This window comes from Coregonus clupeaformis, chromosome 11 (assembly GCF_020615455.1).
Source record: "Coregonus clupeaformis isolate EN_2021a chromosome 11, ASM2061545v1, whole genome shotgun sequence".
NCBI classification, from domain to species: domain Eukaryota; kingdom Metazoa; phylum Chordata; class Actinopteri; order Salmoniformes; family Salmonidae; genus Coregonus; species Coregonus clupeaformis.
In genome coordinates this window covers 34,219,491-34,243,575 of record NC_059202.1, presented here as the reverse complement: position 1 = coordinate 34,243,575, position 24,085 = coordinate 34,219,491, and the positions used below count along the sequence as shown (strand labels likewise).

At 43.1% G+C, this 24,085-nt stretch overlaps 1 protein-coding gene across 1 annotated transcript in view; it reads right to left on the bottom strand.

Moving 5' to 3' along the window:
- LOC121576837 (xyloside xylosyltransferase 1-like) overlaps nucleotides 1-24,085 on the bottom strand; it is a 106,491-nt gene that overhangs the window by 73,136 nt on the left and 9,270 nt on the right. The window contains exon 3 of the mRNA XM_041890368.2: nucleotides 16,673-16,820. Coding sequence (XP_041746302.1) covers nucleotides 16,673-16,820 — 148 coding nt within the window. The remainder of the gene's footprint in view (nucleotides 1-16,672; nucleotides 16,821-24,085) is intronic.

Sequence of the window (24,085 nt, the reverse complement as noted above, 5' to 3'; positions counted from 1 at the left end):
CCTTCTATGCTCGCTTTGAGACAAGCAACACTGAACCATGCCATGAGAGAACCAGCAGTTCCGGACGACTGTGTGATTTTGCTCTCCGTAGAGTAGGACCTTTAAACAAGTTAACATTTATAAGGCAGCAGGACCAGACAGATTAACAGAACACATACTCGGAGTATGCGCTGACCAGCTGGAAAGTGTCTCCCTGACTCAGTCTGTAATACTTACACTACCGTTCAAAAGTTTCGGGTCACTTAGAAATGTCCTTGTTTTCGAAAGAAAAGCAATTTTTTTGTCCATTAAAATAACATCAAATTGATCAGAAATACAGTGTAGACATTGTTAATATTGTAAATGGCTATTGTAGCTGGAAACGGCTGATTTTTTATGGAATATCTCCATAGGCGTACAGAGTCCCATTATCAGCAACCATCAGTCCTGTGTTCCAATGGCACATTGTGTTTGCTAATCCAAGTTTATAATTTTAAAAGGCTAACTGATCATTAGAAAACCCTTTTGCAATTATGTTCGATTACAGAATCAAAATGCCCAGAAACAAAGAACTTTCTTCTGAAACTCGTCAGTCTATTCTTGTTCTGAGAAATGAAGGCTATTCCATGCGAGAAATTGCCAAGAAACGGAAGATCTCGTACAACGCTGTGTACTACTCCCTTCACAGAACAGCGCAAACTGGCTCTAACCAGAATAGAAAAGAGGCATGGGAGGCCCCGGTGCACAACTGAGCAAGAGCACAAAATACATTAGAGTGTCTAGTTTGAGAAACAGGCACCTCACAGGTCCTCAACTGGCAGCTTCAGTAAGTAGTACCCACAAAACACCAGTGTCAACGTCAACAGTGAAGAGGCGACTCCGGGATGCTGACCTTCTAGGCAGAGTTGCAAAGAAAAAGCCATATCTCAGACTGCCCATCTTAATCTTTTATTTTTATTGGCCAGTCTGAGATATGACCAGCTGGAAAGTGTCTTCACTGACATGGGCTCCCGAGTGGCGCAGCGGTCGAAGGCACTGCATCTCAGTGCTTGAGGCGTCACTACAGACCCCCTGGTTCGATTCCAGGCTGCATCACAACTGGCCGTGATTGGGAGTCCCATAGGGCGTCGTCCGGGTTTGGCCGGTGTAGGCCGTCATTGTAAATAAGAATTTGTTCTTAACTGACTTGCCTAGTTAAATAAAGGTAAAATACTTTTTCTTTGCAACTCTGCCTAGAAGGTCTCCGGGATGTCGCCTCTTCACTGTTGACGTTGAGACTGGTGTTTTGCGGGTACTATATAATGAAGCTACCAGTTGAGGACCTGTGAGGCGCCTGTTTCTCAAACTAGACACTCTAATGTATTTGTGCTCTTGCTTCAGTCTTCCAGAGATTTTAGACTGGGACGGAGGTTCACCTTCCAGCAGGACAATGACCCTAAGCATAATGCTAAAGCAACACTTGAGTGGTTTAAGGGGAAACATTTAAATGTCTTGGAATGGCCTAATTAAAGCCCAGACCTCAATCCAATTGAGAATCTGTGGTATGACTTAAAGATTGCTGTACACCAGCGGAACTCTAGGTCCAAAAGGCTTCTCAACAGCTTCTACTACCAAGCAATAGGACTCCTGAACAGCTAATCATTGCTACCCGGACTATTTGCACTGCTGCTACTCTGTCTATTATTTACGCATAGTCAATTTAACTCTACCAACATGTACATACAGTGAGGGAAAAAAGAATTTGATCCCCTGCTGATTTTGTAAGTTTGCCCACTGACAAAGAAATGATCAGTCTATAATTTTAATGGTAGGTTTATTTGAATAGTGAGAGACAGAATAACAACAAAAAAATCCAGAAAAACGCATGTCAAAAATGTTATAAATTGATTTGCATTTTAATGAGGGAAATAAGTATTTGACACCCTCTCAATCAGAAAGATTTCTGGCTCCCAGGTGTCTTTTATACAGGTAACGACCTGAGATTAGGAGCACACTCTTAAAGGGAGTGCTCCTAATCTTACCTTGTTACCTGTATAAAAGACACCTGTCCACAGAAGCAATCAATCAATCAGATTCCAAACTCTCCACCATGGCCAAGACCAAAGAGCTCTCCAAGGATGTCAGGGACAAGATTGTAGACCTACACAAGGCTGGAATGGGCTACAAGACCATCACCAAGCAGCTTGGTGAGAAGGTGACAACAGTTGGTGTGATTATTCGCAAATGGAAGAAACGCAAAAGAACTGTCAATCTCCCTCGGCCTGGGGCTCCATGCAAGATCTCACCTCGTGGAGTTGCAATGATCATGAGAACGGTGAGGAATCAGCCCAGAACTACACGGGAGGATCTTGTCAATGATCTCAAGGCAGCTGGGACCATAGTCACCAAGAAAACAATTAGTAACACACTACGCCGTGAAGGACTGAAATCCTGCAGCGCCCGCAAGGTCCCCCTGCTCAAGAAAGCACATATACAGGCCCGTCTGAAGCTTGCCAATGAACATCTGAATGATTCAGAGGAGAACTGGGTGAAAGTGTTGTGGTCAGATGAGACCAAAATGTAGCTCTTTGGCATCAACTCAACTCGCCGTGTTTGGAGGAGGAGGAATGCTGCCTATGACCCCAAGAACACCATCCCCACCGTCAAACATGAAGGTGGAAACATTATGCTTTGGGGGTGTTTTTCTGCTAAGGGGACAGGACAACTTCACCGCATCAAAGGGACAATGGACGGGGCCATGTACCTTCAAATCTTGGGTGAGAACCACTTTCCCTCAGCCAGGGCATTGAAAGTGGGTCGTTGATGGGTATTCCAGCATGGCAATGACCCAAAACACACGGCCAAGGCAACAAAGGAGTGGCTCAAGAAGAAGCACATTAAGGTCCTGGAGTGGCATAGCCAGTCTCCAGACCTTAATCCCATAGAAAATCTGTGGAGGGAGCTGAAGGTTTGAGTTGCCAAACGTCAGCCTCGAAACCTTAATGACTTGGAGAAGATCTGCAAAGAGGAGTGGGACAAAATCCCTCCTGAGATGTGTGCAAACCTGGTGGCCAACTACAAGAAACGTCTGACCTCTGTGATTGCCAACAAGGGTTTTGCCACCAAGTACTAAGTCATGTTTTGCAGAGGGGTCAAATACTTATTTCTCTCATTAAAATGCAAATCAATTTATAACATTTTTGACATGCGTTTTTCAGGATTTATTTGTTGTTATTCTGTCTCTCACTGTTCAAATAAACCTACCATAAAAATTATAGACTGATCATGTCTTTGTCAGTGGGCAAACGTACAAAAACAGCAGGGGATCAAATACTTTTTTCCCTCACTGTATTACCTCAATTACCTGGACTAGCCGCTGCCCCCGCACATTGACTCTGCACCGGTATCCCCCTGTATATAGCCTTCCTACTGTTATTTTATTTTACTGCTGCTCTTTCGTTATTTGCTTTTTATTAATTTTTTTTACACTTTTTTTTTTTTTATCTTTAAAAAATGCATTGTTGATTTAGGTAAGCATTTCACTGTAATGTCTACACCTGTTGTATTCAGCGCATGTGTCAAATAAAATTTGATTTGAAGGCGCTGGAGCAGTTTTGCCTTGAAGAATGGGCAAAAATCCCAGTGGCTAGATGTGCCAAGCTTATAGAAACATACCCCAAGAGACTTGCAGCTGTAATTGCTGCAAAAGGTGGCTCTACAAAGTATTGACTTTAGGGGGGGTGAATAGTTGTGCACGCTCAAGTTCAGTTTTTTGTCTTATTTCTTGTTTTATTTCAAATATTTTGCATCTTTAAACTGGTAGGCATGTTGTGTAAATCAAATGATACAAACCCCAAAAAAATAAATTTTAATTCCAGGTTGTAAGGCAACAAAATAGGAAAAATGCCAAGGGGGATGAATACTTTCGCAAGCTATGAAATGCTTTGAAAGGCTGATCATGGCTAGACCCGAATGGAATCCGCACACGCAGGATTCCGACGAAAATGCGCAGAAAATGCATAGGATTCTAAAGCTAAAAAGTTACTGAAATTGACTTGTTGTTGAATAAATTTTTCCTCAGTTTTCATTGATGTTTTTCAATCACTGAAAAGTGTAGCCAGAGGTGTAGCCCACTCTTCTCACCGTTGCCCCTCCCTTGTCTGAGTGAGAGGTGCAGTGTGCAGACAGCTCTGTGAATGAATGACAACTGTCTGAGGAGAGAAGTATTGAACAGAAAATGCCCAGACTTACAGCAGAAGAGCTGAGGAGTAAACCCTTGGCGACCAGAATAACAGCCAGGGACAGGGCCACGGAGTTTCCAGCTGCAATGTACGAGGATGGAGGAGTACTTTTCTGTAAAGTCTGTCAGCATTCAATCAACTACATACGGCATCAAAATGCGGTGGAGAACCTGGTCACTCCGACACAGAAATATGAGGGCTAGCGGACTAGGTAAACACTCTGATGCTTTAGCTAGCTACATATATATTAACTAGCTGGTAGGTTTGTTCTAGTTAGCTAATATCTGTTCTTGAAAATTAAATTTTTGTCTGTATCTACATAGCAGTAATTTAGCTAGCTAGCTAACGTTAGCCTGGCGAGCTTCCCATGTTGTCACTCAAGCTCCATCACGTCATTTAGGCTAGCTAGCTAACTTAGCTGAGGTAATGTTAGTTAGTTAACAAGTTAGCTCCACCACGTCACTTTGGCTATCAAACCAAGTGACAAGTTAGGAATTACAAAAGCAGCAAGTCACAGCCATATTTTTTGTGACCTTTTTTGTGACTTCTTTTAGTTAACTATCATTGTTTGAAAATGTATTTGTGTGTGAGACATACTGTCAGGTTGGGCTGTGTGTCTGTGTGTGTGTGTGTGTGTGTCTGTGTGTGGCTTCAGGAGAGTGTGTGCTTAGCTTCAAAGCTTGAGATCCACTATATGCCTGCTATTGAACTCAACCTGAGAAATCTTAAATTTACCAAATCTAACCAATTGTTCTTTAAAAAATGTTTCTGTCCAAACCAGAAGACATTTACATAATTTAGCAGACACTCTTATCCAAAGCGACTTACAACACAGACCCTGGCCTCCTGTCTGGCCAAGACCCCCTCCAAAGCTGAGAGAAAGGAGTTAATCTTGGACTTCACAAGAATATTAATTAACGGAGATATACCTCGAGAAGGGGCCCAAGTTCTCCACATTTCTGAAGAAACACTGCAAGCAGGGAGGGTCTATCCCAACGCCATCCCATCTGTGTACAGAGTACCTGCCAGAGCTCTATCCACAATATGAAGAGGACATCAAAGATGCTGTTGATGGAAAGGACATTTATATCATCCTTGATGAGACGACCAATGCCTTTGGACGATGTGCACTCGCCATCCTACTCCAGCCAGTGGGTGAGCGACCTGTTGTAGCAGACCTGGCTTTCTTGGATAAAGTAAACTTTACCACGGTGTCCTAAGCTGTCATTTCCTGTCTCAACATCAATGGGGTTGACTTTAACAATGTGTGGGATTTTGTAAGCGACTCAGCTAGCTACATGAAGAAGGTTTTCACTGGCATCTTGAAGGGCCTCTTCCACAACTCTGGACACGTCACCTGCTTTGCCCATCTCCTGAGCCTGGTGCTGGAGGTTTTTCCAGAGGTGTTTGAGGACGTGAACAGATTGTGTGCTCTGGTGAAGAAGGTGTTCTCACAGGCACCCCAGCTTCGTGTGGACCTGAGATTATTCATGCTGGAAAATGGCGATTCTCCTGTGATGCCTGTGTATGCTGTACATAGAGGTGGGGCTCCTGGATACGGGCTGTGGAGTACCTGGCAGAATACATGGATGTGCTCACCGACTTCCCTACGACCTTACCAGAATCGGCAAAGTGTGTCCAGGACCTTTGTGAGCTGCTTAGGGAACACAAGGCCCAGCTGAAGGCCACAGGCAGTGTTCATTGTGGAGCATAGTGTGGAGATGGTGACTTACCTGACAAAGCTGGAGGAGACCTCTGTTTTGGTTTGAAGCAAAATAAGACTCTTCCTAGAGCTGGCCGCCCGGCCAAACTGAGCAATCGGGGAAGAATGGCCTTGGTCAGGGAGTTGACCAAGAACCCGATGGTCACTCTGACAGAGCTCCAGAGTTCTTCTGTGGAGATGGGAGAACTTTCCAGAAGGAAAACCATCTCTGCAGCACCCCACCAATCAGGCCTTTATGGTACAGTGGCCAGACGGAAGCCACTCCTCAGTAAAAGGCACTTAAACACTCTCTGACCATGAGAAACAAGATTATCAGACTTTGGCCTGAATGCCAAGCCTCATGTCTGGAGGAAACCTGGCACCATCCCTATGGTGATGGCAGCATCATTCTGTGGGGATGTTTTTCAGTGGCAGGGACTGGGAGACTAGTCAGGATCGAGGGAAAGATGAACGGAGCAAAATATAGAGAGATCCTTGATGAAAACCTGCTCCAGAGCGTTCAAGACCTCAGACTGGGGCGAAGGTTCACCTTCCAACAGGACAACGACCCTAAGCACACAGCCAAGACAATGCAGGAGTGTCCTTGAGTGGCCCAGCCAGAGCTCGGACTTGAACCCGATCGAACATTTCTGAAGAGACCTGAAAATAGCTGTGCAGCGACGCTCCCCATCCAACCTGACAAAGCTTGAGAGGATCTGCAGAGAAGAATGGGAGAAACTCCACAAATACAGCTGTGCCAAGCTTGTAGCGTCATACCCAAGAAGACTCATTTTACATTTAAGTCATTTAGCAGACGGTCTTATCCAGAGCGACTTACAGTTAGTGAGTGCATACATACTTTTTGTATCTTTCATACTGGCCCCCCCGTGGGAATCGAACCCACAACCCTGGCGTTGCAAACGCCATGCTCTACCAACTGAGCTACAGGAGGCCAAACCTCATGGCTTGGTTTTTGCTCTGACATGCACTGTCAACTGTGGGACCTTATATAGACAGGTGTGTGCCTTTCCAAATCATGTCCAGCCATTCCCTCCCCTACCCTGGACGACGCTTGGCCAATTGTGCGCCGCCCCATGGGTCTCCCGGTCGCGGCCGGCTACGACAGAGCTGGATTCGACCCAGGATCTCTAGTGGCACAGCTAGCACTGCGATGCAGTGCCTTAGACCACTGCGCCACTCGGGAGGACTCAAGGCTGTAATCGCTGCCAACGGTGCTTCAACAAAGTACTGAGTAAAGGGTCTGAATACATATGTAAATGTGATATCATTATTTTTTTTATACATTTGAAAACAATTCTTAACACCAGTTTTTGCTTTGTCATTATCGGGTATTGTGTGTAGATTGCTGAGGGAAAAAAACAATTTAATCCATTTTAGAATAAGGATATGGAAAAAGTCAAGGGGTCTGAATACTTTCTGAATGCACTGTATCTACCTCAATTACCTCGTACCCCTTCACATCGATTCGGTACTGGTACCCCGTGTATATAGCAAAGTTATCGTTACTCATTGTGTATTTATTATTATGTGTTATAACTTTTTTTATTTCTCAATTTTATTTCTCTCTACATTGATGGGAAGGGCCCGTAAGTAAACATTTCACTGTTAGTCTACACCTGTGGTTTACGAAGCATGTGATGAATAAAATTTGATTTGATTTAGGCTGTTGTTCAGTCCCATACTGTACATACTTGTGAGTCACTTTGGAGTTGAACGTTTGAAAAGTGACAGTATTGTATGATGTAACTGTTGTGACCTGGAATGACAAGGTTGCCATTTTCTTAATTTGCATTGCCTCATGCTACTCATAGTGTTCTGTATGGTTGGAGTAATGAACAGTTGGTATGGCTCAGGTAAGAGAGGGAGAAACCCTAACACAAATCTATAGCCCCCATAGAGAGCTACATCTTTCCAAAAGAGCTGGAACACTTTCATATAAATGATAAACATCAAAACAATGAATAAAATACCTGCACTTGACCCACTTTCCCTCACATCTCCGTTTGTGGCAATTCTAGCGATCACTCAACTGTGCAGAAAATATAAGGTCCACACACAAAATCACATTCACACAAACTGCCTATCTTCAAGTGAAAACTCCAGCAGTCCCCCTGAACATATAACAATTCCTCTGACAGAGGAATAGCTACTTGGTGACTCTGAAGCGAGCTTTGGAGAGAGCGGTTCAGCACGCTATGCCAATTGCAGAAAAACATGGAAAGGAAAAACATCTATTCAACCTCAGGTTAGCCTTCAATTGCTATTTGAAAGGGCAAGCAGTAAATTGGCCGGGCAGATCTGAAAGGCCAGAGTGACAACAGATCAGACAGGAGGAACACAGCGCATTCATTCCTAATCCTTCCTCTCTCAGACTCTGTAGACCTTGTTTGGTTCCTTTGAGTGTGTTTTCATGACTGCATTTTTTCTTCAGACCTCTTTGACTGGGCCTTGAGCGATGTGTTGTTGACCAGTCTAGTGTGAATGACAAAAAGTAGTGGAAAAAAATGGTCTTCCACCAGTGCGTGAAGTCTGCAAATGTCAAGCTGCAATCTTCTCCTGGATGTTGCTTCTTCTTATAGGAATTCAGGATTTCTTGGAATCCAAGGCTTGTGTTTCTGGTGCATTCACTAAAGGCACTTTAGGTAATGTTTACACTGAAACCTTGCTTCCTACGACCAAAATGGACAACTGACTAACTGATCTTATAACATATGGATGTAACATCTTGTTTGAAAAGCATTAATTGAAAAGCAGTTATTGAACTCTTCTACTCCCAATGCTTCCTTATTGCTGTAATAAATAGGAACACAACCTACTCATGTTCCAACGTCCTCACACTTCTTTTTTTATGAAAGTGATTCACAGTATGGGTACAGTGTGTGTATGTTTGGTGCGGTGCGGTGTGGTGTGCGTGCGTGCCAAGGGAAAGGTGTAAACCCAAAAGCCAGTCCACTTGCTCCACTGGCTGAGCAGCGCCCCATGCTGTCCTTCCACCGGGGTGTGAACAGCTCTCAGCCAGAGGAGGCTGCCACCATCAGCTCACACTGAGGGGCACTGAAGCGACCTGCGACAATCGAACAGAACGCTTCCCTTTCTCCCCGGGAGAGCGCTCCATGCCATGTGTCTGTCAAGCACCTGCCAGTCTGCCTTATCCAGCTGTGTGCAGCCCTCCCCTCAATAAACACCACCTCAGTTCCCCCCGCCTCTCCCCGAGCATCCTGTGAGGCGACACAGGAGAAACTAGTGTATACGTTTGAGTGAATGTAAGTGTGTTAGAAACAGTGTAGGCCAAGGTTCTCTAACTGGCCTGCGGGTGATTTTATTTGGACACCCCCAAATAAGTTGCCCCCACCAAAAAAAGAATACACTACATAACCAAAATGATGTGGACACCGGCTTGTTGAACATCTCATTCCAAAATCATGGGCAATAATGTGGAGTTGGTGCCCCCTTTACTGCTATAACAGCCTCCACTCTTCTGGGAAGGCTTTCCACTAGATGTTGGAACATTGCTGCGGGGACTTGCTTCCATTCAGCCACAAGAGCATTAGTGAGGTCGGACAATTAGGCCTGGCTCGCAGTCGGCATTCCAATTCATCTCAAAGGCGCCCGATCAGGGCTCTGTGCAGGCTGTCATGTAAAAATCTTCCCAGCGGGAAATAGTTCTCAATCGCTCTGATTGTGATCCGATTGTGACGTCATGCTGTAAAATGTCTTCCAGAAAATTTTACTAGTTCAATAATTGCACACGCATCTCTTTATGTGGATGGCTGAGCTCATCTCTTTATGTGGATGGCTGAGCTCGTGCGGATGTTTCGACCTCGAAAAACTGCTCTGTGGGCACGTGCATTTGCTTCATAGATCTGCCAATCAATGGTGGCCAGGAGTATTGACACTGACCAATCAGAAGCTTGTTGAGGCGTGAGGTCAGCATATAAACACCCGGACTCGCGTGTCAAAGTGCTAAGGATTGTGAGGAGAGATTTTTTTTTGTGATTGCAAAGACTTGGGCACTATGAGAGGGTGTGAGAAACATCTGCATAAGCTCAGCCATCCACATAAAGTGCAATTATTGAACTAGTAAAATGTTGACACTGGGAGAAATGTTACAACATGACGTCACAATCAGAACGATTGGGAACTAATTCACGCTGGGAAGATTTTTACATGACACAGGCCAGTCAAGTTCTTCCACACCGATCTCGACAAACCATTTCTGTATGAACCTCACTTTGTGCATGGGGGCATTGTCATGCTGAAACAGGAAAGGGCCTTCCCCCAAACTGTTGCCACAAAGTTTGAAGCACAGAATCGTCTAGAACAGGGGTGTCAAACGTACGGCCCGCGGGCCGGATCAGGCCCGCAAACGGGTTTAATCCGGCCCGCGAGATGATTTTGAAAAAAAAATAAAAAAATGAAAAAAAATAAAAAAAATTAAGTATAAAAATGCGCTGCAATTTTTCTATAAAATGAACTGCTGTTCCAATTGCGTCCACTGGATGGCGCAATAGCAATTGTGTTAAGCAAGCAAACTGTTTATACCGGGGCAGAGCAAGTAGGTCAAGCACGTGCAGCCAATGAGCTACTTTGTTTTGCCCGCGATATTTATTACGGCTTCTACTTTTAACATTATGTGCTTTGGCACCCTCATTGCCCCAATATGTCTCTGTCAAAAAAGAGAAAAGTGGACGCAGAGTGCAGTGTTCCAAGAAAAATTGTCATCCTATTTAATCACGGAATTGAATGGGAAAGCTGTATGTTTGGTGTGTTCAGAGCATGTTGCAGTGCTGAAAGAATATAACCTTCGTCGCCACTATGTGAGTCTTCATGCCGACAAATATGACAACTTTCAAGGACAGCGGAGATGAGAGAAGGTGAATGAACTGTTGGCGGGTCTGAAGAAACAGCAGTCTGTGTTTACTCACAGCCGAGACATCAGTGACGCTGCAGTGAAAGCTAGCTACCTCATTGCTAATGAAATCGCAGTGGCTTCAAAACCATTTAGTGAGGGTGAATTTGTAAAAACATGCATGATGAAGGCAGCGGAGATTGTGTGCCCTGAAAAGCGGCAGGCTTTTGCAAATATCAGCCTGACAAGAAACACAGTTGCAGACAGGATTTCCGATCTTTTAGTGGATTTGGACAGCCAGTTGAAGCAAAAAGTAAAGTAATTTATTGCGTTTTCGGTTGCAATTGATGAAAGCACGGACATTACAGATGTTGCACAACTGGCCATTTTTTTCATCCGCGGAGTTGATGACACATTGACCGTCACCGAGGAGTTCGTGGAGTTGGTGCCGATGACAGATACAACGACAGCAGCTGATATTTTTACCGCACTCGTCGGCGCGCTGGACAGGGTCGGAGTGGACTGGTCCCGCGCTGTCAGCCTGGCTACAGATGGTGCGCCCTCAATGATCGGGAAAAAAGCAGGCGTTGTGACAAAGTTCAGAGAGAAAGTGCAATCTGCAAATGGAGGATGTGATTTTTTGACTTTTCACTGTATTTTGCACCAGGAGGCTTTATGTTGCAAGTCATTAAAGATGGATAACGTCATGAAGGTGGTCATCCAAACTGTTAATTTCATCCGATCCAGAAGCCTGAATCACCGTCAGTTTGACAACCTTCTCAGAGAGAAAGACCACATCTATGGCCTGCCATACCACACTGAGGTAAGATGGTTAAGCCGAGGTGCTGTGCTGAGGCGTTTCTTTGATTTACGAGAAGAAATTGAACAGTTCATGGAAGAAAAGGGCAAACCAGTGTTAGAATTTCATTCCGCAGAATGGATGCCGGACCTTGCATTTATGGTGGATGTTACAGAGCACCTGAATAACTTGAACAAACAGCTGCAAGGGCGCAACAAAGTTGTCACGCAGTATTATGACAGCATACGTTCTTTCAAGTTGAAGCTGTCATTGTGGGAGACGCAACTTGCCGGTGGTGATGCAGCTCACTTCCCCTGTCTGAAAAATGTGTGCGCGACCCAACATGTGGCAGACATGAAGCGGTTCAAAGATAAAATAACTGGACTGTTACGGGAGTTTGAGCAACGCTTTCAGATTTATGTTTATATGTTTTTATGTTGATGTGCTATTGTTTTTAATTGATTTTATTTTATTTGTATATTTAACCTATTCTTGACTCTGTGGTTCTTGCACTTGTTTGGGGAACAGGATTTCATTATTTTTATCTACATTTCTGCCTGAGAAATGACACCCTGATATAGTTCTGCGATCTGTGAAACAGTTCTTTTAATCACTGAGGCATTGTGTGTTTGTGTGTTCTTTTTCTTTAGAATTTTCAAATAAACTTGACGTGTTTTATGATTAATAGTGATGTTGTGCTTGTACTATTTTGGACACACTGTCCTCAGGCTCCAGCTTTATGTTGTATGTTGATCGTATTAAAACAAAGAAAACAATCTGAAGTTGTTGTTTTTAAGTTATATATACCATGATTTTTCCAGTCCGGCCCACTTGGGAATAGATTTTCCTCCATGTGGCCCCTGAGCTAAAATGAGTTTGACACCCCTGGTCTAGAATGTAATTGTATGCTGTAGAGTTAAGATTTCCTTTCACTGGAACTAAGAGGCCTAGCCCAAACCATGAAAAACAGCCCCAGACCATTATTCCTCCTCCACCAAATTTTACAGCTGGCACTATGCATTTGGGCAGGTAGCGTTCTCCTGGCATCCTCCAAACCCAGATTTGTCCGTCGTACTGCCAGATGGTGAAACGTGATTAATCACTCCAGAGAACGCGTTTCCACTGCTCCAGAGTCCAATGGCCGCAAGCTTTACACCAGTCCAGCCGATGCTTAGCATTGCGCATGGTGATCTTAGGCTTGGGTGCGGCTGCTCGGCAATGGAAACCCATTTCATGAAGTTCCCGACTAACAGTTATTGTGCTGACATTGCTTCCAGAGGCAGTTTGGAACTCGGTAGTGAGTGTTGCAACCAAGGACAGATTATTTTTACACGCTACGTGCTTCAGCACTCGGCGATCCCGTTCCACTTCGCGGCTGAGACGTTTCTACTTCACAATAACAGCACTTACAGTTGACCGGGGAAGCTCTAGCAGGGCAGAAATTTGAGGAACTGACCTATTGGAAAGGTGGGATCCTATGAAGGTGCCACGTTGAAAGTCACTGAGCTCTTCAGTAAGGCCATTCTACTGCCAATGTTTGTCTATGGAGATTGCATAGCTTTGTGCTCGATTTTATACACCTGTCAGTAACAGGTGTGGCTGAACTAGCCAAATCCACTCATTTGAAGGGGTCTCCACATACTTTTGTATATATAGTGTATATACTGTACATATGTATATTTTTTTGTTGTTGTTGGACATAAGACTTTAAAAACACCAGCAAATCAGCTCCAAGTGATTAAATTTTTTGAAATCTGTTCCAAGGTATTCCCACGCATAATAGAGATATGTGATCAAATCAAATCAAACCAAATTGTATTTGTCACATGCGCCGAATACAACAGGTGTAGACCTTACAGTGAAATGCTTACTTACAAGCCCTTAACCAACAATGCAGTTTTAAGAAAAATAAGTGTTAAGTAAACAATAGATAAGTAAAAAATAAAAGCAGTAAAATAACAGTAGCGAGCCTATATACAGGGGTACCGGTACAGAGTCAATGTGCGGGGGCACCGGTTAGTCAAGGTAATATGTACATGTAGGTATAGTTAAAGTGACTATGCATAGACCATAAACAGAGAGTAGCAGCAGCGTGAAAAAGGGGGTGGGGGGGACAATGCAAATAGTCTGTGTAGCCATTTGATTAGCTGTTCAGGAGTCTTATGGCTTGGGGGTAGAAGCTGTTAAGAAGCCTTTTGGACCTAGACGTGGCGCTCCGGTACCGCTTGCTGTGCGGTAGCAGAGAGAACAGTCTATGACTAGGGAGACAAATTGATTCTAATAAGGCTACAATGTTTGTTTGAACAGTCGCTGAGATTATATTTGGTTATCAATGCAAAATAGGCTGCTTATTTAATGCCAAGCTAAACCAACACAACAACCTTGAAGTTGAAGTGATTTTGAAATTGATTAGCTTCCCACATCGCCATGTGAAATAATCTGATTTCTAATAAAATAATATGCCCTGGCAAATATTGGTATATTTGCCAGTGTAACCTACAATGTTATGTCCCTTTGATATGCTGCTTCAGTATTCACTCCCGTATCAGCAAAAAATAGAAAATCATTTGTTTTGGTCGGGGAGGAAAAGCACATACAGTGGGGGAAAAAAGTATTTAGTCAGCCACCAATTGTGCAAATTCTCCCACTTAAAAAGATGAGAGAGGCCTGTAATTTTCATCATAGGAATATGTCAACTATGACAGACAAATTGAGGAAAAAAAATCCAGAAAATCACATTGTAGGATTTTTTATGAATTTATTTGCAAATTATGGTGGAAAATAAGTATTTGGTCACCTACGAACAAGCAAGATTTCTGGCTCTCACAGACCTGTAACTTATTCTTTAAGAGGCTCCTCTGTCCTCCACTCGTTACCTGTATTAATGGCACCTGTTTGAACTTGTTATCAGTATAAAAAGACACCTGTCCACAACCTCAAACAGTCACACTCCAAACTCCACTATGGCCAAGACCAAAGAGCTGTCAAAGGACACCAGAAACAAAATTGTAGGCTGGGAAGACTGAATCTGCAATAGGTAAGCAGCTTGGTTTGAAGAAATCAACTGTGGGAGCAATTATTAGGAAATGGAAGACATACAAGACCACTGATAATCTCCCTCGATCTGGGGCTCCACGCAAGATCTCACCCCGTGGGATCAAACTGATCACAAGAACGGTGAGCAAAAATCCCAGAACCACACGGGGGGACCTAGTGAATGACCTGCAGAGAGCTGGGACCAAAGTAACAAAGCCTACCATCAGTAACACACTACGCCGCCAGGGACTCAAATCCTGCAGTGCCAGACGTGTCCCCCTGCTTAAGCCAGTACATGTCCAGGCCCGTCTGAAGTTTGCTAGAGTGCATTTGGATGATCCAGAAGAGGATTGGGAGAATGTCATATGGTCAGATGAAACCAAAATATAACTTTTTGGTAAAAACTCAACTCGTCGTGTTTGGAGGACAAAGAATGCTGAGTTGCATCCAAAGAACACCATACCTACTGTGACGCATGGGGGTGGAAACATCATGCTTTGGGGCTGTTTTTCTGCAAAGGGACCAGGACGACTGATCCGTGTAAAGGAAAGAATGAATGGGGCCATATATCGTGAGATTTTGAGTGAAAACCTCCTTCCATCAGCAAGGGCATTGAAGATGAAACGTGGCTGGGTCTTTCAGCATGACAATGATCCCAAACACACCGCCCGGGCAATGAAGGAGTGGCTTCGTAAGAAGCATTTCAAGGTCCTGGAGTGGCCTAGCCAGTCTCCAGATCTCAACCCCATAGAACATCTTTGGAGGGGAGTTGAAAGTCTGTGTTGCCCAGCGACAGCCCCAAAACATCACTGCTCTAGAGGAGATCTGCATGGAGGAATGGGCCAAAATACCAGCAACAGTGTGTGAAAACCTTGTGAAGACTTACAGAAAACGTTTGACCTGTGTCATTGCCAACAAAGCGTATATAACAAAGTATTGAGAAACTTTTGTTATTGACCAAATACTTATTTTCCACCATAATTTGCAAATAAATTCATTAAAAATCCTACAATGTGATTTTCTGGAATTTTTTTTCTCATTTTGTCTGTCATAGTTGACGTGTACCTATGATGAAAATTACAGGCCTCTCATCTTTTTAGGTGGGAGAACTTGCACAATTGGTGGCTGACTAAATACTTTTTTTCCCCACTGTATCTCGCAGCTGTTTTTACCAATAGCCTGAAATCACTAGTTATTACTTCTAAATAAAATTATAATAAGGCTCCAATTTTGGGGGGTTTATTGTTTGAACAGTCACTGAGATTATATTTGCTTCAAAAATGCAAATTAGGCTACTTGGATGCATAGCCTATAGATCAGATCAAGGAACCAAGCGAGCTTCATTGCCTACACGGGTCGCGTTACAATTTTAATGTGGCACGGGTGTATGTTGAATGTCGGAGCACACTACAAGGAGCTACGACATTGCAACACTGCGCTCTGAATCATCCGTCTCCGTAGGGTATAAATCGGCCTTTAGAGAGAGAGGCTGAGGAAATAAACCATTGTGCACACAGACCGAGAGAGAGAGAGAGAGACAGACAGACACAGAGAGACGTTATTCAGAGGCTAGCCATCTCTACTACACACAGCCTTCTGGGAATCTGACTCCATTAGGACAGATTAGCCTGGTCCCAAGATCGGTTTGTGCTTTTGGCTACTTCATTGTCAAGCCAAACTGTTTTGCATGAGCATTCCATAAGGAGTTGGCAAGAGAGCAGAAACAGACTGACACCCAGGCTAGCTAGATTAGTCATCCACCAAGCACAGAACTTCAGATTGAGCTGGTCACCTTGGGATAGACTTTGGGGTACTTTCTGTGAGTCATCCAAAATAAAAATAGCAGTAAACACCTAAACATCTGATTCAGACATTGGGAGCAAAACACACCCAACAAATATAGTGAGTGACACTGAACTTTTTAAACGGTAATGGTCAAAAGAAAATGTCAACCACCAAGACACCTTCTTCTGATGGTATCAACTGTGTAGTGGAACATACTGCAAATACCTATGAAAAAGTGAAACATCAGTCAGATTTGGCTTTGTAACTAAAGTAACTCTTACCTGTGGGCATGATGTGGTGCATGGCCACTGACAGGAAGAAGATGGCGTCACTATAGTAGGCCCCGGAGCCGGCACTGAAGTGCTTCTGCATGGCCTCCACGATGGGGAAGAGCTTCTGGCTCAGGACCGCCACGTCATGGAACACCACCTTCACCACAAACAAGGGCAGTCAGGCATATGAGAAACATGTCATTCAGACATTCAAGTCATTCAGAATTGATACTGACAATTGCACAAGACACATGCCCATGACATTTATTACATTATTGTTCTAATGGGGATGTGCATAAGGGTTCTTCACAATCAAACCCTCCCCTCCCCTCTCCAGGAGCCCCGTCTCCCTGCCTCTCCTCAGCAGGTCACTCTCCAAGCTACCATGAAACCCTTCTGCCCCCAGGGGCCCTAATCCCATGGTGCAGTGCAGGGATTTGGCTGAGAAGCAGAAGCGGTCCGCATTCCCCAGTCAGATCATGTGGATCTCTCTCCAGATTAGCGGAAGAGGATTTTACATTAATTTATTTCCACAGAAACAAATATGATCAAATGTGGGGGGGTTAATGGGATTAGGCAATAAGAGAGACATATTTAATCAGATCTGTGTGCTTGGGATGTGCAGACATCATTTAATGTTCCATTACCGATTAAGGTAAGCCTCCCCTACTGTACGTCTGTGCAATAAAAACAGCCCTGGAGATGGTATTGTGGAACAGCACCTAGGCCTAGCTTTGTAAAAAGAGAACTCTTACGTAAACCCATTTTCCGGTACATAAGTGTTGTTATGTTAGCTACCCACAGTGCAATTAAAGACCTTTATCACATTAACTGTGGATTTAATCAATTAAATATTCTTATCCCAACAAATGGGTGAAATATGAGTGTTGTGCTGATTTTGCCTTTCCCAAATGACTTACAGCTGAGAGCTCCTCGGCACTGAAAATGCGAGAATGAAAGCAGCAAATTAAACATTTATGATGTTTATTTCTAGATTTTGCTTGTATATTTAATAGATTAAGTTACTTTTTAAGAGCTATGGATGAATAATTTAGATAGTAAACAAGACGGGGCAGAACTCCTCCCAACAACCCACATGTACTAAATAATACAGGAAAAGTGTAGGAGATTCCTCAGTTGTACTCTTATTACAGTTATATTCCTCAGTTGTACTGTACCAACGTCCTACTTACATTCTATTTTGATGTCATGGAACACAACATAAAGAAAAGGGAAAAACTCACCTATCATAACAGGGTTTTTTCTGAATCAAAATGGGGCTTAGGTGGTGGGCGTGGCAGGGAGGTGGCCAATGGGGCACTCGCCTACATAAACTTTTAGAAAATGTGCAGTTTTCAAACTAATTTCATGCAACGCCATCTGAGTGACTCAAACATACAGGTACATCAGTTTTTCTACATACTTTATATCTATACTCAACAAAAATATAAACGCAACATGTAAAGTGTTGGTCCCATGTTTCATGAGTTTAAATAAAAGATCCCAGAAAATGTTCCATACGCACAAAAAGCTTATTTCTCTCAAATTTGTTTACATCCCTGTTAGTGAACATTTCTCCTTTGCCAAGATAATCCATCCACCTGACAGGTATGGTATATCAAGAAGCTGATTAAACAACATGATCATTACACAGGTGCACCTTGTGCTGTTGACAATAAAAGGCCACACTTAAATGTGCAGTTTTGTCACACAACACAATGCCACAGGTGTCTACATTTTGAGGGAGCAAGCAATTGGCATGCTGAGCTGTTGCCAGAGAATTTTATATTAATATCTCTACCATATGCCACCTCCAACGTCGTTTTAGAGAATTTGGCAGTACTTCCAACCGGCCTCACAACCGCAGACAACGTGTATGGCATTGTGTGGGCGAGCAGTATGCTGATGTCAACGTTGTGAACAGAGTGCTCCATGGTGGCAGTGGGGTTTTGGTACGGGCAGCCCTAAGCTACAGACAATGAACACAATAGCATTTTAATCGATGGCAATTTGAATGCACAGAGATACCGTGACAAAATCCTGAGGCCCATTATCGTGCCATTCATCCGCAGCCACCACGTCATGTTTCAGCATGATAACGCACGGCCGCATGTCGCAAGGATCTGTACACAATTCCTGGAAGCTGAAAATGTCCCAGTTCTTCCATGGTCTGCATACTCACCAGACATGTCACCCACTGAGCATGTTTGGGATGCTCTGGATCGACGTGAATGACAGTGTAATCTAGTTCCCGTCAATATCCAGCAACTTTGCACAGCCATTGAAGAGGAGTGGGACAACATTCCACAGGCCACAATCAACAGCCTGATCAACTCTATACAAATGAAATGTGTCGTGCTGCATGGGACAAATGGTAGTCACAACAGATACTGACTGGTTTTCTGATCCACGTCCTACCTTTTTTTAAAAGGTACATTATATATACAAAAGTATGTGGACACCTCTTCAAATTAGTGGATTCGGCTATTTCAGCCACACCTGTTGCTGACAGGTGGGATTGTTTTTCATGGTTCGGGCTAGGCCCATTAGTCCCAGTGAAGGGAAATCTTAACGCTACAGCATACAATGACATTCTAAACGATTCTGTGCTTCCAACTTTGTGGCAACATTTTGGGGAAGGCCCTTTCCTGTTTCAGCATGACAATGCCCCGGTGCACAAAGCAAGGTCTATACAGAAACCGTTTGTCGAGATCGGTGTGGAAGAACTTGACTGGCCTGCACAGAGCCCTGACCTCAACCCCATCGAACACCTTGGGAGGAATTGGAACGCCGACTGCAAGCCAGGCCTAATCGCTCAACATCAGTGCCCGACCTCACTAATGCTCGTGGTTGAATGGAAGCAAGTCCCCGCAGCAATGTCCCAACATCTAGTGGAAAGTCTTCACAGAAGAGTGGAGGCTGTTATAGCAGCAAAGGGGGGTCCAACTCCATTTGAATGCCCATGATTTTGGAATGAGATGTTCGACAAGCAGGTGTCCACATACTTTTGGTCATGTATTGTATCTGTGACCAAAATATGCATATTTGTATTCCCAGTCATGTGAAATCCATAGATGAGGGCGTAATGAATTTATTTCAATTGACTTATTTCCCTATATCAACTGTAACTCAGTATGATGCGTTTATATTTTTGTTCAGTATATACAGTGGTGTGAAAAAGTGTTTGCCCCCTTCCTGATTTCTTTTTTGTTTCTCACACTTAAATGTTTCAGATCATCAAACAAATGTAAATATTAGTAAAAGATAACACAAGTAAACACAAAATGCAGTTTTGAAATGAAGGTTGTTATTATTAAGGGAAAACAAAATCCAAACCCACATGGCCCTGTGTGAAAAAGTGATTGCCCCCTACAACCTAATAACTGGTTGGGCCACCCTTAGCAGCAACAACTGCAATAACTTGCGTTTGCAATAACTTGCAATGAGTCTTTTACAGCGCTGTGGAGGAATTTTGGCCCACTCATCTTTGCAGAATTGTTGTAATTCAGCCACATTGGAGAGTTATCGAGCATGAACTGCCTTTTTAAAGGTCATGCCACAGCATCTCAATAGGATTCAGGTCAGGACTTTGACTAGGCCACTCCAAAGTCTTCATTTTGTTTTTCTTCAGCCATTCAGAGGTGGACTTGCTGGTGTGTTTTGGATCATTGTCCTGCTGCAGAACCCAAGTTCGCTTCAGCTTGAGGTCACGAACAGATGGCCGGACATTCTCCTTCAGGATTTTTTGGTAGACAGCAGAATTCATGGTTCCATTTATCACAGCAAGTCTTCCAGGTCCTGAAGCAGCAAAACAGGCCCAGACCATCACACTACCACCACCATATTTTACTGTTGGTATGATGTTCTTTTTCTGAAATGCGGTGTTACTTTTACACCAGATGTAATGGGACACACACCTTCCAATAAGTTCAACTTATGTCTCGTCAGTCCACAGAGTATTTTCCCAAAGGTCTTGGGGATCATCAATATGTTTTCTGGCAAAAATGAGACGAGCCTTAATGTTCTTTTTGCTCAGCAGTGGTTTTCGTCTCTTTCTTATGGTGGAGTCATGAACACTGACCTTAAGTGAGGCAAGTGAGGCCTGCAGCTCTTTAGATGTTGTTGTGTGGTCTTTTGTGACCTCTTGGATGAGTCTCTTGGATGAGTCGTCGCTGCGCTCTTGGGGTAATTTTGGTCGGCCGGCCACTCCTGGGAAGGTTCACCACTGTTCCATGTTTTCGCCATTTGTGGATAATGGCTCTCACTGTGGTTCGCTGGAGTCCCAAAACTTTAGAAATGGCTTTATAACCTTTTCCAGACTGATGGATCTCAATTACTTTCTTTCTCATTTGTTCCTGAATTTCTTTGGATCTCAGCATGATGTCTAGCTTTTGAGGATCTTTTGGTCTACTTCACTTTGTCAGGCAGGTCCTATTTAAGTGATTCCTTGATTGAGAACAGGTGTGGCAGTAATCAGGCCTGGGTGTGGCTAGAGGATTTGAACTCAGGTGTGATAAACCACAGTTGAGTTGTGTTATAACAGGGGGGGCAAACACTTTTTCACACAGGGCCATGTAGGTTTGGATTTTGTTTTCCCTTAATAATAACAACCTTCATTTCAAAACTGCATTTTGTGTTTACTTGTGTTATCTTTGACTAATATTTACATTTGTTTGATGATCTGAAACATTTAAGTGTGACAAACATGCAAACAAATAACAAATCAGGAAGGGGGCAAACAATTTTTCACACCACTGTGTGTGTGTGTGTGTGTGTGTGTGTGTATATATATGTATGTATGTATGTATGTATGTATGTATGTATGTATGTATGTATGTATGTATGTATGTATATATATATATATATATATATATATATATATATATACACACACACACACACACACACACATACATACATACATACAGTGGGGAAAAAAAGTATTTAGTCAGCCACCAATTGTGCAAGTTCTCCCACTTAAAAAGATGAGAGAGGCCTGTAATTTTCATCATATGTACACGTCAACTATGACAGACAAAATGAGATTTTTTTTTTCAGAAAATCACATTGTAGGATTTTTTATGAATTTATTTGCAAATTATGGTGGAAAATAAGTATTTGGTCAATAACAAAAGTTTCTCAATACTTTGTTATATACCCTTTTTTGGCAATGCCACAGGTCAAACGTTTTCTGTAAGTCTTCACAAGGTTTTCACACACTGTTGCTGGTATTTTGGCACATTCCTCCATGCAGATCTCCTCAAGAGCAGTGATGTTTTGGGGCTGTCGCTGGGCAACACGGACTTTCAACTCCCTCCAAAGATGTTCTATGGGGTTGAGATCTGGAGACTGGCTAGGCCACTCCAGGACCTTGAAATGCTTCTTAAGAAGCCACTCCTTCGTTGCCCGGGCGGTGTGTTTGGGATCATTGTCATGCTGAAAGACCCAGCCACGTTTCATCTTCAATGCCCTTGCTGATGGAAGGAGGTTTTCACTCATAATCTCACGCTACATGGCCCCATTCATTCTTTCCTTTACACGGATCAGTCGTCCTGGTCCCTTTGCAGAAAAACAGCCCCAAAGCATGATGTTTCCACCCCCATGCTTCACAGTAGGTATGGTGTTCTTTGGATGCAACTCAGCATTCTTTGTCCTCCAAACACGACGAGTTGATTTTTTACCAAAAAGTTCTATTTTGGTTTCATCTGACCATATGACATTCTCCCAATCCTCTTCTGGATCATCCAAATGCACTCTAGCAAACTTCAGACGGGCCTGGCTTAAGCAGGGGGACACGTCTGGCACTGCAAGATTTGAGTCCCTGGCGGTGTAGTGTGTTACTGATGGTAGGCTTTGTTACTTTGGTCCCAGCTCTCTGCAGGTCATTCACTAGGTCCCCCCGTGTGGTTCTGGGATTTTTGCTCACCGTTCTTGTGATCATTTTGACCCCACGGGGTGAGATCTTGCGTGGAGCCCCAGATCGAGGTAGATTATCAGTGGTCTTGTATGTCTTCCATTTCCTAATAATTGCTCCCACAGTTGATTTCTTCAAACCAAGCTGCTTACCTATTGCAGATTCAGTCTTCCCAGCCTGGTGCAGGTCTACAATTTTGTTTCTGGTGTCCTTTGACAGCTCTTTGGTCTTGGCCATAGTGGAGTTTGGAGTGTGACTGTTTGAGGTTGTGAACAGGTGTCTTTTATACTGATAACAAGTTCAAACAGGTTCCATTAATACAGGTAACGAGTGGAGGACAGAGGAGCCTCTTAAAGAAGAAGTTACAGGTCTGTGAGAGCCAGAAATCTTGCTTGTTTGTAGTTGACCAAATACTTATTTTCCACCATAATTTGCAAATAAATTCATTAAAAATCCTACAATGTGATTTTCTGGATTTTTTTTTCTCAATTTGTCTGTCATAGTTGACGTGTACCTATGATGAAAATTACAGGCCTCTCTCATCTTTTTAAGTGGGAGAACTTGCACAATTGGTGGCTGACTAAATACTTTTTTTCCCCCACTGTATATACACACACTGAAAACGTTTTTCCATAGGCGGTGCGGGAAAAAACTTTGGCGGCCCACCCAAGCCTTTTCTATGCATAAAATAAACTGCATAAAATAGGCCATGTCTACCATTGTCAGTGATTATAGATTTAATCAAGATAGTAAGAAAACTCTGAATCTAAGAGATTTGACTAAGAAGAGATGGTTTGGGATTAATTGGACCGCAGAGTGAAGTAATAGCAGCCAACAAGTGCTCAGCATATGTGGGAACTCCTTCAAGACTGTTGGAAAAGCATTCCTCATGAAGATGGTTGAGAGAATACCAAGAGTGTGCAAAGCTGTCATCAAGGCAAAGGGTGGCTACTTTGAAGAATCTCAAATATAAAATATATTTTGATTTGATTAACACTTTTTTGGTTACTACATGATTTCATAGTTTTGATGTCTTCACTATTATTCTACAATGTAGAAAATAGTCTAAATAAAGAAAAACCCTGGAATGAGTAGGTGTGTCCAAACTTTTGACTGGTACTGTACAGTTGAAGTCAGAAGTTTACATACAACTTAGCCAAATACATTTAAACTCAGTTTTTCATAATTCCTGACATTTAATCCTAGTAAAAATTCCCTGTTTTAGGTCAGTTAGGATCACCACTTTATTTTAAGAGTGTGAATTGACAGAATAATAGTAGAGAGAATGATTTATTTCAGCTTTTATTTATTTCATCACATTCCCAGTGGGTCAGAAGTTTACATATACTCAATTAGTATTTGGTAGCATTGCCTTTAAATTGTTTAACTTGGGTCAAACGTTTCGGATAGCCTTCCACAAGCTTCCCACAATAGGTTGGGTGAATTTTGGCCCATTCCTCCTGACAGAGCTGGTGTAACTGAGTCAGGTTTGTAGGCCTCCTTGCTCG